This window comes from Solanum verrucosum, unplaced genomic scaffold, assembly GCF_900185275.1.
Source record: "Solanum verrucosum unplaced genomic scaffold, falcon-dt-bn FXZP01000049.1, whole genome shotgun sequence".
In the NCBI taxonomy this organism is placed as follows: domain Eukaryota; kingdom Viridiplantae; phylum Streptophyta; class Magnoliopsida; order Solanales; family Solanaceae; genus Solanum; species Solanum verrucosum.
Genome location: NW_026020221.1, coordinates 2,384,948 through 2,401,269, shown reverse-complemented (window position 1 = coordinate 2,401,269; position 16,322 = coordinate 2,384,948). Strand labels below are relative to the sequence as shown.

At 34.0% G+C, this 16,322-nt stretch overlaps 2 protein-coding genes across 2 annotated transcripts; one reads left to right on the top strand and one right to left on the bottom strand.

Moving 5' to 3' along the window:
• The first annotated feature begins 5 nt into the window (after positions 1 to 5).
• Positions 6 to 2,433, top strand: LOC125831085 (F-box protein At2g26160-like). The gene is made up of 2 exons (XM_049510276.1): positions 6 to 12; positions 1,268 to 2,433. The coding sequence occupies exons 1-2, from the start codon at positions 6 to 8 to the stop codon at positions 2,431 to 2,433; spliced, it is 1,173 nt and encodes a 390-aa protein (XP_049366233.1).
• Positions 2,434 to 5,542: 3,109 nt separating this feature from the next.
• Positions 5,543 to 10,318, bottom strand: LOC125831010 (LRR receptor-like serine/threonine-protein kinase RGI3). Its single transcript, XM_049510202.1, has 2 exons — positions 7,245 to 10,318; positions 5,543 to 6,218 (listed from the first exon to the last, which is right to left on the bottom strand). Exons 1-2 carry the CDS (start codon positions 10,060 to 10,062, stop codon positions 5,713 to 5,715), a joined length of 3,324 nt encoding a protein of 1,107 aa, XP_049366159.1. The 5' UTR covers positions 10,063 to 10,318; the 3' UTR covers positions 5,543 to 5,712.
• Between the last annotated feature and the right edge of the window lie 6,004 nt (positions 10,319 to 16,322).

The window sequence follows — 16,322 nt, the reverse complement described above, 5'->3', positions numbered from 1 at the left end:
GAAAAATGGAATGTTAGTGTAAGTAGAATAACTAGGTATGTTATCATGTTGCAACTTTTGTATTAAAAGAAATATTAGTGACAATGTACCTAAATGTTTTTTCCCCTGTGGATGTTATGTAATGTACTAATCTTATAGGCTATAACAAGAATTGAGATGCGTCTGTCTCTTGATAGATTGTTCTCATTATATAACTTGATATTCGACGTCGTTTATTCCCAAAAACTAGCTTATGAGAGATTGTTCTCATGATATAACTTGATATTTGGGGTACGTAAACGAGGACAAATCACATTGTTTTGTACTGGTCAATTTTGAGTGACGATTGCTCCATCTCTTAAGAAAGTTGTCGAGTGACGATTGCTCTATCTCTTAAGAAAGTTGTCGAGTGACGATTGCTCCATAAAGGACGCAGGGGCCTGTGTCATAGATTGTTCTCATGATATAACTTGATATTCGACGTCGTTTATTCCCAAAAACTAGCTTATGAGAGATTATTCTCATGATATAACTTGATATTTGGGGTACGTAAACGAGGATGGATCACATGATTTTGTACTGGTCAGTTTTGAGTTGTCGAGTGACGGTTGCTCCATCTCTTAAGAAAGGACGCGGGGCCTGTCTTAGAATTATTCATTATAGACCTGTTCATTCTTATATATAGCCAATAGAAACTCTCTAACACTTCCCTTGAAGAATCTCTCAAATGATATTTTATTACTTATGATGTTTTAATTTTTGTTTCATACTTCAAGAGTCAAATAATTTAATTTTGATCGTGAATTTGGGAATGAAGGTTTTATGTTTATTAAATAAAAAGTACATATTTAAAAGCTACGTAAAAAATACTATAAGTTACCATAATTGTTAATTCAAAATATTTTAAAAATATAAGAACAAAGCACATGTATCACCTCGAGCTATTTCCAAAATTTCAGTTACACACTTACACTTAACTAGGGTCATGTTATCCCCCTAAATAGATTTTTTCTATTGCTAATGTGAGCTGCACATGTTTTTGTGTGAAATTTGTTATGTTTTTGATAAATTTTAAAAGAACGATAGAAGTTAAGTTTTAAATGCTTGGGAATGTTTTCTGTTAAGAAGTATAGTTTAAGTTGGAAGTATAGTTTCAAGTATATTTTTGGCAAAAAGATCTATTGATAAATAATTTCTAGATCAATTGATTAGGATTCCACATGTACTTGGGACTCTGTCCGAAGGAGGATTTCCTATAAGAATACCTTTGGTGTGTGCTGATTTCTAGATCAACTGTCCAGCAAGATGTCTGCTGATTGGTCGAAGCTTCCATACGACCTGTTGGTTCTCATAGCTAGACGTTTCAATCTGATTGAAAACTACCTAAATTTCGGCATTGTTTGCAAATCGTGGCACTCTGTAACTACCAAGGACAATTTCAACAATGACCTGCCTAGAATTCCATGGCTTATGTTAGCTGAAGAGGGAACTTGCTCATGTCGAAAATTCTTCAGTCTCTATAATGGCATGATTTTGAAGAAGAAGATTCCAAAGGCTAGCGGAAAACGTTGTATGGAGTCTATGGGTTGGCTTATCACAGTCGGAAAAGATGCGGGTGAAATTAGTCTGTTACATCCCTTCTCTGGTGTTGAGATTGAATTGCCCCATCCAAATACCATGGAAAATTATGAGCATGACCGGACAGCAGAGTTGTGGACGTTTTTTAGCAAAGCAGTTCTATCAGCTAGTCCTTCTCATACATCCGACTATGTTCTTATGGTTATGGTCCCTGAGGGACTCAGTAATAACCTCAGTTTTTGGAGACCAGGAGATTTGAGATGGAACAGGATTATCTGGGATGAACCTGAACATGTTGACGTGACATATTTTAATGGGCACTTTTATTCCGTGGGTTATTGGGGTCGTGTCCTAGTTCATGATGTTGCTAGCTCTCAACCCACTAGAAATGTCATAGCGCAGTTAGAAGATGCTATAGGCCACGAAAACCATTTATACATCCTAGAATCACTAGGATCATTATTTGTAGTTGCACGATATGGGGTCGTCGAATTAAGGGAGGACCACAAGTTAAGGTTATCATTGGACGACATCCGATTTGAAGATAACTATATATATGGAACAATAAGTTTTCGAGTTTTCCAGGTTGATTTAGCTGGCGGCAAAGTGACGGAAACCAGGGAATTAGGGGACAGAGCATTTTTTGTTGGTCATAGTGCTTCTCTATCGGTCCAAGCTTCTCAATTTCCAGGAATCAAGTCCAATCATATCTATTTTACGGACGATTTTTGGAAAATATACCTTAACTATGAAGAGGGAGGGGGCTCGGACATGGGGGTGTTCAGCTTAGCAGATGGCAGTATTCAGCCTCATTACGAGGATCGTTCCATGAGTCGTGTTTGTCCTCCAATTTGGGTCACACCAACTCTATATTGAGTTAAAGACTTGTCCTTTACTTGTTTTTATTTGTTATGATATGTCCTGTTTTCGTTTTTATTTGTTATGATGATATGTCCTGTTTTTGGAATTGGTTGATGCATCGAGGGTTCAACATGTACTACATATACATAAACTCTTGAACCTTTCTAGCTCCCCCCCTAGGTGCAGTCACCATTGCAATTTATATACCAGCTGAAAAACAGAAGTAGCAATATAACCATCTAGCTATCTAGATCTTGCGTTATAATTTTGAATCACTTCTAAATTTGGGCTTACAGTATGCATGTCAAGTAAGCTGGGCCTTCTCAGACAAGCCCACTTAGGGAGAGCACACCCAGATATTGGGCCCAAAGATGAGCTCGGTCCAACCCACAATCTCTTAGGATGTGGAGTTGTGGACCAACATTTCTTCTTAGGAAAAATTACATGGATTGATATTTTTTAATAAATAATTATTGATTTTAGCGATATTTTTTATTTATTACCATTTATAGCAATACATATCAATACTATGTTAAATCTGCAATATGTATTAAAAGTGAATTATGTATGCAATATATATGTATTATAATTGTTTTTTAAAAATATATTATGTTTGTTTGGTAAGAAATTGACACATTGTATTATAAGTGTATTAAAATGTGTGATAAATGTATTAACCATCAATAAAACTTGTATTATATGTGAATAATAAATTCTTCTTTGTAATATGTATTAAAACTGCATTATAAATGAATTAAAAGTGATCAAGTGAAAAAAAATGTTATTGCTATAAATGGTAAATATTTTTTTAATATAGTATATTTATGTAAGTTTCCCTTCTTCTTATAACTTTTTTCTAAAATAAACACAAAAAAATGGTAAAAAATCCTAAACATGGCTAGTTTGTTGAAAAAAAAAATTCTTTTGAATTTGAATTGGTAGATGAATTTGTTGATAAATTATTAAATATTTCATGCATTCATGGATTTAAAAAGTAGGTTTAATACGCCGATAGCCCTTAAATTTATTAGTAAATTTAATTTAGACATTCAAACTACAACTTGTTCCAATTGAATATCTGAACATAGTAAAGTGTCATATTAGACAGTTACATAAAATATGACATTTTTAAAATTATACATATCAACCTCAATTGAAACAGAACAGAAGTTTTACGACTTATTGAGACAAATATATAATTAACGTAGATGATATAATTAAGCAACTATGACACTATGAGGTTCACTAAATTACTCATGGGTGACATGGTAGAGCACAAGCAGTTATGCGCAGGAACGTACAAATGTTATGGAAATAGCAAGAATGTAAAGTGACCTTCATGGATTTCCTAAGTTGGTGGGAATCTTTTCTGCTGGGGTTACTTTATCCCTTTTGCAAAAATCATAAATTTCGCTAGGAATATTGTAATAAGTGTTTCAAATATAATGCAATAAAGAGTAATATTTGACATACGAACTTAATATATTTTCTCCATGGAAGGGTAGTCAAAAGAAAAATTAATGAAAGAAGGTGAGTTATAGTAATATGATATAAGTGTTTTTTTTTTTAATTAATATATTGAATTGTGTGTTTTTTTAATATATATAATGCCGTTACAATCATTTTATTCACTTCCATGTTTAGTGGTACGTACTGCCCACTTTCTAAACTGACCCAACGGCACTACATTTGCACTTTCTGTTCGTCTTGTGTGCTTCGTCACGTGACCACTCTTTCATTTGAATCCATGGTGTTTTTTTTTAAAAAAAACAACAAGTAATCATTTAATTTAATCCATGGAATATGAGTCGGACAATGATTATTTGAAAATTTATCAAATATAGATATTCATATTATGAATACTCATTTGTCTGCTTGTTATTTTTCTTGACTTTTGACTTGTGTTCTCACTTGACTATTTCTAAAACCATGAATAGTACGAATATTCATATTATCCGTTGATTATTCAAATCTTTGGCAGCAGATTGATGTTCTACTAATTAAATGTGTTGCCTGTAGGTCCATAGTTATCCACAGATTTATGGACACAAAACTTTGATTAAAACAATACGTACTTTAGTTAATATCATGTTTTTGTCAAAACAGTGATCGACAATGCTTCTAATGGTTGAAATCAGACACTTGTATTCTGTATTAACCCGTTGTCTACAAATGACAGAAAAAATCAAATTCCTAAAATAAAAAATGATTCGATAAAAACGTCGTATAGTTTGTGGGTTCGGCATAAACTCTGTTTTTTGTCTTCAAATTGGTAGTGTTTGCTCACTGATTTATAAGTTGTGTCGTACATATATCTCTGTCACATAATGAAAGTTGAGGGGTCCTTAAGTTGTTGTAGATGAGAACATTTCACTTGATTGGATTGGCAGAAACTTCTTCTAGCGTTATGGAGCCATAAGGGTCATCCTTTCAATCATTGCTTCAACCTTCCTATGCTCCGTAGGGGGCGAAGCTAGGGGTGCAAGAGGTTTGATTTGTCAAAAAATTACATTGTATAACAAAGTTAAAATTATTTTTAGTTGGTGTAATGTTGTTTCTTTATATTTTGAATCTCTGTAGTGAAAATCATGATACCGTTCCTACTACCCTTATTTGTTAGCCCTTCAATTACAAGTTAGGAGGTATATAAACACCAACTAGAGATATTATGGTTTACTCTCTTTTTCACTGTCTCTATCATTACAAAGTATAAAAGATATTGGAAAAGTGTAAAATAGTGCATCTGTGAAAAAGGAATGGTCCAACTGATATTTTGTACTTGGAAAAACTTGGAAGAATTATGATTAATTACTTTCCAAGGTGCTGAAATTCATTGGCATCTATTAATTTTGGTGCAATGTAATGTTTGATTAGGACTTCATTTTCTCATATTCATGCACAACGGACCAGACATGTAAACGGTTTTGCTAATAGACATATTCGACATGATGTTACACTATACTTGCTCCTGTACAATTATAGTTCTATCATTACGAAAACCTGTTAAATTATCTTACTTTCGTTTTGTCAATCACTTCAAAATGTCTATCAATGGCTGCTAGTAATTTTCCGTTTCTCGTTGTTTTTATTTGAAGGCTGTTTGAATTGATAGTGTTAGTGGACACTGTAAAGTAGGGAGATAAAGAAAATTTTGACTTTGCTGTACAATGGATTTCATTTTCATTTGCTTAACAATTAAATTGACAATAAGGTTCCCTCTACCTAGCTCTTTATGGTTGCTAATACTATCTAGTTCAAAAGAATTACAGATCTATCATGACTATCGCTACATTATTATTGGTTGCTGGTGCTATAGCTAACGGAGGAGGATGAGTGAGTCAGAGAGCAATTAAACGACCCTTGGAGGCGTAGCAACTGAGCTGGAGTGACAGATGAAGACGAGTAGGAATATGATGAAGTATCGGACATTTTTGAGGAATTGTTCAGTGTCTTTTTAGCTTCATTTCCTGTTGCATGATCATGGATAATCTCCTTGAGTAATGCCACCACATCTTTCATTGTAGGACGATCTTCTGCCCGGTTACTAGTACACAACAAGGCTATTCCAAGGGCTTGAAGCATTTCCTGAATTTGTGTATCAGGATGTCCTTGTAACCTTGGATCAATTACGTCAACTGGATCTTTCTTGCTCTTTAGGTGGTCGCGAACCCATTGTATAACATGTTGGCCATCAGGGAAGGATGGGTCGGCTGGTTTTTTCCCAGTAATGATTTCTAGCAACACAACTCCAAAGCTAAAAACATCGCTCTTCTCTGTAATCTTTAGCATACAAGCGTACTCTGCAAAAGACAAAACAGTAGAACAGAGTTTAGTCCTTTTCATGCCAGATATTTATCACCTATTTGATCTTGATGTTTTTTGAAACATAACAAAGGCATTTGTTGGGCGATTATTTTTCACATATCGCAATCGGACAACAAGCAATGGCCAAAGGGGTATGGAGACAGCAGCAATGTGTCCATGCTTGGCTGGTGAAAGTGTGACCACTAACTTTGGTTATGGTTTTTTTAGAGTATCCCCCATCCTAAGTATCTTTAGTGGGGGGCCATACACAGGCAAAAAGATGGGGAAATAGCACTGTAGCTGCCAAGTATGTCATGACAAACTTGGTTTTGCACATAGTTAAAGCTAGCACATGGCTTCACATGCATATATTGTCAAAATAGTGACACAATTCCATCCGTATGGAAGCAACTTAAACTGAATTCTCCTTCTTGCTCTCTGTTTGCAGTGCTTTATATCTGTTCTCTTCTGCTACCTCGCATTCAGTTCTTATTTTTTCTATAAAGGAAAAAACGGAAAAAATCCAAAGGCAAACTTGGGGTCGGCTATATGAATCCTAATTTCATTTAAGCTCACATCATATCATCAGTAAAAAAAATCATACTAATAATAATCATGATTAAAGTTTCATACGAGTCTTTAACCTATCCTTAACATTAAGCTATCACCTACATGGATCTTTTTCTTCCATTTGTACTATTTTTAGCCAAGTCTGTATTGATATCAAGCGTATTTTGAGATTACTTCCTTCCAATTTCCACATATATATATATATATATATATATATATATATATATATTGAAAAAATAGTTCTTATATATGTGTGATTATGTGACAAAGAGGGTTCAAATGAACTCCCTTCCACCCTCTAGCTCCACCATGGACTTGAACTAAGTGATAAATGAAACCTTACATAATTGCATTAGAGGAGAATTCCTCTAATAACTAAAGTAATAAATGAATCATAACTAGTTGATTTTCGAAAGAAATGAACTTGAACTAGGAAGAATAAAAATATTTACCTGGGGCAAAGTAGCCATAAGATCCAGCAAACTGAGGATTTGCTGTAACTGAAGAATTTTCCTCCTCCATGAGTCTAGCAAGTCCAAAATCAGCTAAACATGGCTCGTAACGGTCACCTAATAAAATGTTTTGAGCCTTGACATCGCGGTGGAGGATGGGCGGAACGCAGTCGTGGTGCAAGTAAGCTAAGCCCTCAGCCACCCCTAATGCAATCTTGAATCTGGTTTCCCACTCAATTAACCCTCCAAAACCTTCATGTAAAAATGAACCTAATGTACCATTTGGTAAATAATCATAGAACAATAGCTTAGTCTTTCTATTTGCTGCCCATCCAAGTAATCTAACAATGTTCCGATGTCGAATTCGTGCCAGCGTGGCAATCTCCGACGAGAATGCCGACATCGAGTGCTTGTCCGATGCTCGGAATCTTTTCACAGCGATCGTCAATCCTGACGGAATATTCACTTTATACACAACTCCGGACCGACCACGGCCGAGGACGTTACCAACGGTTAAACATTTTGCGACGTCAGTTATAGATAAGTCGAGTTTTTGGTATACTGTGACCTCCCATGGTGGGCCAAGTTCAACGTCATTGTCGCCATCTAGATCGTAATCGTGGGCCTTGCGGTTCCGTATTTTGCCGCTGAGGATGATGTAGAGAGCTGCCACAAGGAGGGCGCAAGCTGCGCAAAGCAACACCACCATCGCCACCCTCGCCGCTTTGGTACGACGGACACCGCCGCCCTTATCGGCGGAGCACTGGTTGCCAGGAAAGCATAAATCTGGATTGCCAGCAAGTACACTGAGTGGGAGCTTAGAGAAGAATGAGGTGTCAGGCACGTGCCCCGATAAATTGTTGTGCGAGACATTCAGAACCACGAGATTTTGTAGGTCCGCGAGAAAATGGAGGTCCCCCGAGAGCTGATTATGAGAAAGATCAAGCACTCCAAGCTTGTCCAATGCGGCGAACTCTGCCGGAATTTCACCGGAAAGCTGATTCCAGCTGAGGTTCAGTGCAATTTCTAGACCAGGGATTTTACCAACACTCGCCGGAATCTCGCCGGAGAGTTGGTTACCACTCAAGTCAATCAACTGAAGCTTCATGCAGGAACCGAGTTGAGTTGGAATAGGACCAGAAAACCTGTTCTTACCCAGAACAAGTTTGGTGAGTGAAGTCAGTGAGCCGAAACTCGGACTCAAAGTGCCTTCAATTAAATTATCGGAAACATCAATGAACTGGAGGATTCCAAGCTGATTCAAATTCTCCGGTAAATTGCCACTGATTGAGTTGGAATGCAAGTCTAGAAATGTCAGATTCCGGCATCCAGATAATTCCGGTGGAATGATCCCGGTGAGGTGATTGGATCCGACATCAAGGAAATTCAAGTTCTTCAATTTCCCAATCTCCGGTGGCAGTGATCCGGTCAGCTTGTTATCATTTGCCCGAAGTCGAATCAGCGATGAACAGTTCCCTATCTCTGGTGGAATGGGACCAGAGAAATTATTAGACAGTAGGAGTAGCTTGTTCAGCTTCTGAAGATCGAATATCTCTTTAGGAATCGAACCAGTCAATGCATTCTGTGACAAGTCAACAGCCTCGAGATTATGGCACGAGGAAATTGAAGAAGGAATTTCCCCTTCAAGACGATTTTGCCACAAGAACAGCAAAGTTAAGTTCGACAAGTTTCCGAATTCCGATGGTATGGAACCGGTTATCTCATTGTTGTCGAGCTCAATGTGAGTAAGACCAGTGCAGTTGCCAATTTGTGCTGGAATCCGACCTGAAATCTGATTAACACTCAGCTGTAACTCTTGCATTGAATTCAATCTCCCAAATGATTCCGGAATGCTTCCGGTTAACGAATTCATTGAAATGTCAATGACTTGTAATTGTTGACAGTTCCCAAGCTCTGGAGGGATTGTTCCAACCAAATTATTCTGCCACAAAAGGAGGTTTTGAAGGTTCTTGAGGTTACCAAGCCGAGCTGGGATTGAACCAGTGAGTGAATTTTCATAAAGATAAATGTTTTGGAGCTTGGAGCAATCCCCGAGCTCCGGTGGGATTTGTCCAGAGAGCAAGGAGGTGTAAACAGCAAGCGTTTCGAGTCTTTTCAGCTGGCCAAGAGAAGAAGGTAGAAAACCAGAAATGCTGGTTTCTGCCAATCCTAACATAACCAAATTACTACAGTTGCCAATTTCTTGAGGCAATGGACCTTCAAGATTCTTGTTTCCACCTCCTCTAATAATCTCCAGCTTTTTCAAATTCCCAATACTACTTGGAATTCCACCACTCAGCTGATTATCATAGAATATAAGCCACACCAATCTTGTGAGGTTACCAATGTCCTCTGGGATCGATCCGACCAGCCGGTTTGAATTGATATGAAGTTGCTCCAACTTTGGCAAGTGAAAAATTTCACTTGGAATTTCACCTGTCAATGCATTGTCACTCAAGTCCAAGAACTTAAGTCCCTGAAGCATCCCAATCTCTTTTGGAATTACACCAGTAAGATTAGTCCCTGACAAAACAAGCTTGTTCAATGACACCAATGAGCTAAAATTAGAAGGAACAATCCCAAGCAAATCCACATACTTCAATTCCAATTCAACAACTTCCTTATTGAAGTTGCAAGTAAGACCAAACCAACCACATGGAGTTTCATCAGTAGGATCCCAATTACTCAACACATCTAATGATCCATTTAAGCTTGTCTTCCATGAAAGAAGAGCCTGACCTTGAGGGTTGAGAGCAGAGGAGGTAGTAAAGAGAAAGAAGGAGAAAAAGAAAAAGAGGGTCCATGAATAAACAGGCATTAGATTAGAACAAATATGTGACTGCTGCTACAAACTTCAAGATTAAGCAGAGAAAGGAAGCCTTGTTCTTGGTTTTGGTGTAGAGGTTTAAGCCTAGGGAGGAGAGACAAAGAGAGGAAAACCAAATCATGTCTTGTGGGCTAATGGATTTTATGTAGGTTACATATAAAAATTTGAAAAAGTTGCCAGAATCTCCGGATCCAAGAACAGCTAGGCCATTATGTAAGAGAGAGTGGGGAGGAATTTTAGATGGGTGTTTTTTCGGATTTGTTTATCAAACTTGTAAGTGGGGAGAAGGAGATCACTCTTTTTTCTATTCTTTAAAAATGCCAAAGATGGTGCTTTCAAATTTTTTTAAAAAATATTATTATTTTAGCTTGGTGCCATGAACTTCATTATCAGTTGACATGTGACCTTTTGGGTGCTGTTATATATTTTATTTGTGTACCACGATTAATTTCATGAAATATATGTCACCTTCTAACAATAGATATCAGATAATTCGGTTCATCAAGGATAGAATAGATGCAAAGAATCATTTTTTTAAAATCCTTTTGGCATCACTTTGTTGCATTTATATACTAGGGTAGTCACTATGGAGTTAGTAGTAGCAGAATTTAATGGACATTATACTACTATATGAAAAATTGACAGTTCCATCATTTTCAGCCAATAGGTATTTACAGAATTATTGGCATCACTTCACACTTTGTCTTGTTTTCTGGAACTCTTTTCTTGCTTTTCATTCAATTTAATTTGACACCTTTTGCGCAAAAAGGGTAGAGAAAAACACAATTTTGTTTTTACTTTTATCAAGGACAAGAAAAACAAAAAACTTTACAACCGAAAGAACAAATGCACCTATAATGTGACTTATCGTTAAACAACAACATATTTTACAAATAAAATATAAAAGATGAAGTGTACACAAATCTTACTCTTATCTCGTGGAGTATAGAGGTCATGGTAATATTCTTTTTACATTTGGAATTCAGATAAATTAAATGTAAGACTAGGAGTATAGATCTAGATCTAGATCAATTGCAAAACTCTACTGAACACTTAACAGATTCTTTATAAAAGCTCCAAAACTTAATAAAAGATTTGTTATACCAAATTAGCTACAAATTTTTACCAAAAAATTGCCAGTGTCAGTTTTTGCAGAGGAGTTTAAAAATTCCACTCACTTTATTAGTTGAAGCATTCATTACTGTTTTACTAATACAAATTTAAACACCATCACTTCAAAAATTGATTGTAATTACTAATTAGGTGGAAAAAATAATACTAAATAATTATTTTGAAGAAAAAAAAATCCCATTTGACTTAATTAATTGCAAGGAACCTACAAAATCAAAGTCCCTTTATTTAAAAGAAAAAAAAAACTTCTGAACAGATCTCTTTTATTTCATTTTTTTTTGCCCTTTTTTTTGTTTCTTTTAATGAACGTAAACAAGTGATCACGTGGTGTCGCGTGATAGCTGACTACAGTAAAGAAATACCGTACATTACATAATAATAAATTAATAATAATAATAATAATAATAATTATTATTATTATTATTTTTCTTTGACATAATTATAATTTTGGATTTGTTTGTGGAAAAAAATATATTGTAGTTTAGTGGCGTGTTGGTTGTCTCGTGACTAAGGTCAGAAAATGAGATTATTTAAGTGTAAACTATCTTACAAGGATGTCGATTTAGGAATCTAATCATGTTCTTGGACAGGCTTTTTTTTTTTTTGAAATTTTATGGCAAATAAGAAGAAGAAGAAGAAAAGACAAGCAAAACCCCATGAAAAAGCAAGAAATAAAAAAGATTCACTAGTGAAATTAATTAATTAAAACTAGTTCTAATTTATATTTTGCCACAACTTACCTTGGACATTAAGCTATGCTCTCAGCCTAATCCCATGCTAGCTTGTATTTCGGTACTATACAACAATAACATATTCAATTACTATACAACAATAATATGTCCAGTGAAATTTTATATGTGGAACTTTGTGAGGGTAAACTGTACGCGGACTTTACTACTATCTCGTTGGGATAAAATGGTCGTCTTTGAAAGACTCTTGACTCAAGTGCAGCAAATCCAAGTAATAACAACTAACAAGAGAAGTAGTGCAAAAGAAACAAGAACAATAAAGTAGTGTGATAATCAAAACACAGTAAACAACAAATGATAATAATAAGAACTACAATAATACGGTTAGTACAACGACAAACACCAAAAAACCTAGAAGGACAAAACTCTATAGACTACTAACCTTTTATCCTAATACACATCCTTCATACACTCTTATTTAATATTATATCCTTGATAAATATGATTGAAATATATGATTGATATCGTTTTATTTTTAATTTAATTAAAAGCAAATCGACTTGAATATGAATTAGTTTTATTTTTAATTTAATTAAAAGCGAATCGACTTGAATAAGAATTAGTTTTATTTTTAATTTAATTAAAAGCGAATCGACTTGAATATGAATTAGTTTTATTTTTAATTTAATTAAAAGCGAATCGACTTGAATATGAATTAGTTTTATTTTTAATTTAATTAAAAGCGAATCGACTTGAATATGAATTAGTCTTTATCAGTAAATTTTGTATGCGGAATGAGTACATTAAAAGGAAGAGACATTTTTGTTTTTCTACATTATTATATTTCAAATAGAAAATATATATGTAGATGATTTGATAAGTGGGGTGAATTGTGTTACTAGAAAAGGAATAAAAAAGGTATGGTTGATTAATGAGTTTTTATTTTATATATGGGACAATTAATAAAATGGGTTCCATACCAAGAAGATATTTAAAATCTTTGATGGGGACTATATATTATACATATCCCCTACTATTCCATTGTTTTTAAGTTATGGGAATTTGTTGAGTCACATCTATAGGCACATCATGTGTGTTTTGAGGGGCCAATTTTTGTTTTGTGTATTGCTATCATTTCATAAAAATAGTCATTTAATTAATTAATTAATTATCCTTACATGAACTAATGCTATTAAGGGTTGTACAATTAACATAATGTGCATGATTATTAAAGTTTTAATGATTAAGTGGACATAGTCAGCCGACATGAAGGGATTGATCAAAAAAGACAAGAATCATTAAGGCAACTATAACTGTTCAAAATAAGTCTACAACTCAAGTTTTATCATATCTATTGCGGCAATTTTAAGCTTCAAATTAAATAAATTAATTAAAATTAATGATGGCAAAGTGTAATAAATTAAGAACGACACAAGAGATTTGTTTATAAATGCAAAATGATTGTACATTGGAAAAGAGTTAAAAAGTAGCACATGCACGTATAGGTGGAAGTTCTAAACTTGTATGATGATTTCCAAGAAACATGAATAAAAAGAAAAGTAAATACCCTTGCAAAGTACATTTTTAAAAGCCCATCACCATTACAACTAATGTTTCTAGGGGCGTCGAAGCGAATCTAAAAATTCTAAAATATGAGTCTAGTTGATATTTATGTTCTTCAATTTAAATTAAGTATAAATAAATATTTAAGTTTGTATAAAGTTGAATAACTAGACACACTTGTCTATATAGCAATTCGCTAAAATATACTCGAACTGATTTATATTATGTCATGTAGGACACATACCATGTCAGACGTGAGCGTCTACTTATTCAATTTATACAAATTTAAATATCTATGTATGCACACTCAAAATTAAGAGGCATAAATATCATATGAGCGTGCATATCTAGATATCTCAACGTCATATCAACTGACAACTAAACACTCAACTCGTCCCATTGTGTCTCTTGGATACCTGATATTGACGTAACACATATAAATATTGAAGGTGTCTAAATAATACTTTTATAAGCTAGAGTGTTCAACTGACACAATGAAGATAAGTTGAGATGTCTAGATATGCACATTCAAAATTGAAGTGTTTGTATGTCGGTTTAAGCCAAAATTTGAATGCTTATTTATATATTATGTCTAACCCTAGAACAAGACTTATAGTTAATTAGAAGGAAGGAATTCCAACTGTTTCATCATATATCCCCCCACCCCCCACCCCCACCCTCTCTCTATATATATATAATATACTATGCGTTTGTATTGTTTAACTACACAACATAATATAGTACCACCCACCAATTGGCAGTCGTATTAAACTTGTTATCAGTGTAGGGACATTTCTTATCGTTAGCCTTTACAGTACTGTAATATTTATTGGACATTAAGAACCTCATAATATACACCTCCGTATGATATTTCTTTCACACCGTACTCAAAAGTCAAAAGAAAAGAGAAAAAATCAATTACACCTAATAATTACGTCAAATCAATAAATATATCGTAGGTTCATATATATGCATATTTTATCATTAATTACTACTACTAATTAATTATAATATGCATATACGATCATTATCTTCCATTAAAATTATAATATGGTCCAATTGGACCCGTTTTCCTTGATCGATTCAGGGAAAGTACCTCATATATGGGTTTTTTTTCGAATCATTCGGTATTCAGAACTTATTAAACTCAAATAATTCATATCTATATGGTGGAGAGTGCTTTAACTAAAATGAAAACGGCCTGTATTTTCAGTTTTTCGATTCCTATTATTTAAACTCGATAAATTATTTAAAGTACATGCAAGTTTTTCTTCTTTTAAGAAAAAGCCTAAAATTGTTCAACTAAAATTTGTGATAATATTTACAATTTGGTTGAACAGACCACTAAATCACATTACAATTTAGACCAAGCAAGTGTCATTAATTCCTTTTCTTATCGTGTCCTAAACTTTATATTAAGTTTCATTAATTAAGTTGAATTATTGGATGCTCTCGTCAAGCAAATCCATATTAGGCTCTACTTTTGTTGGAATCTTCTCCCAAACGTATGTTTTTCTCCATAACAAATTATTAGTCAAAAAGTGATTAATGAAAGAACATTAATTTTAAAAAAAATTAGAAGCACTAACATCATTTTCCATTCAATTAGGTATGTTAATTAATATATCGTCATTGCTAGAAATAAAGCACTTTTTTCTGTTGCTTTAGTCATAAATTCCTTTAAAAGTTTTGGTTATGATTGGAGAATTGGAGTTGTTAGATCACCACTTCATCTTTTAAAAATTATTTTTTATAAGAAATTTGACTACCAAAGTATATATGAGATATTAATTAGTGTGCATCCTTCATGTGATAACTCAAATTCGAGTTCAAGAAGATAAGAAAAGTTCTTGTTAGGACTTGGGAGAGTCGTCCCAAAAATATCCCTATCCTTATATAAATATCGAACATTAGATGACAATAAAAAATATTGCTAAGGAATGTTTGCATGCAACATCCTTGACACCAAAATCATATCTGAAATTGGTCAATTAGTGGATAGTCTCTTTATCCTTTTAATTAATATATAGCTTTTCTGTTAGAATAATTTATAATGTCTCAAATACGTTGTTTTATGCTCCCCTCGAGTTTAGCATTCAAAAATTGTACCAACTTAACTTTTTCGTGTATTTTTTAATATTAAACTAATTATTTTCTAATTAAAAGAACAATTGGAGGATCAAGTCAAGAACAGTAATGAATAAAAGTAAGGTATATATATAGTTGATGTGCTACTTTAATTTTTAGCAATAATTTAACTCTTCATTTTGTTGGTATTTAGGGTGGAAAAGGGGTCTTCACTTAATTAATTATTGTAACCTACCTTCTGTCTTTGTGTTTGTTGTGGGAGGATATGTGCATGTTCTTTGATTAGATGGGGATTATAAAACAAATCCCAATTAGAAAAGTTTATCTCTATAATGGTCCAAATTTTATATACTTTGGCCTCTTCTTTTTCCTTCAACAAGATTGGCCCATATCAGTCTATTGCATGGCTTATTACCCTACAAATGGACGATGCATATATGAACTAATTAATGAAAGTTTGATAATGTGATATATTCCATGTTTCAAGACATAGTGTTTCGAGTCAGCTTCCACGCATTTTAGCTAATTCATTATATGAGTACTACTTTCTTGTAGAAGAGATACTAAATGATTAGAAATCGTCTAACTATTTTATTTCATCGGAATTTGATCAGATTTACCAGTGGATAGTTAAAAACGATACTATCTTCATTTTTTTATCAAAATAAATCGATCAAGTTAAAAAATTACACCACCCTTAGTTACTTTACAACCAACCTCTGTCACTCCCAACTAGCAGACATCATTTGGCTGGGCCTTGTCGATATCAACAACGAGGAA

Bases quoted from the DNA above. Each gene is read 5' to 3' on its own strand.
- LOC125831010 (XM_049510202.1), bottom strand. From the start codon at position 10,062: ATGCCTGTTTATTCATGGACCCTCTTTTTCTTTTTCTCCTTCTTTCTC. The intron at 6,219-7,244 runs GTAAATATTTTT...TGTCTTTTGCAG, and splicing joins TTATGGCTACTTTGCCCCAG to AGTACGCTTGTATGCTAAAG.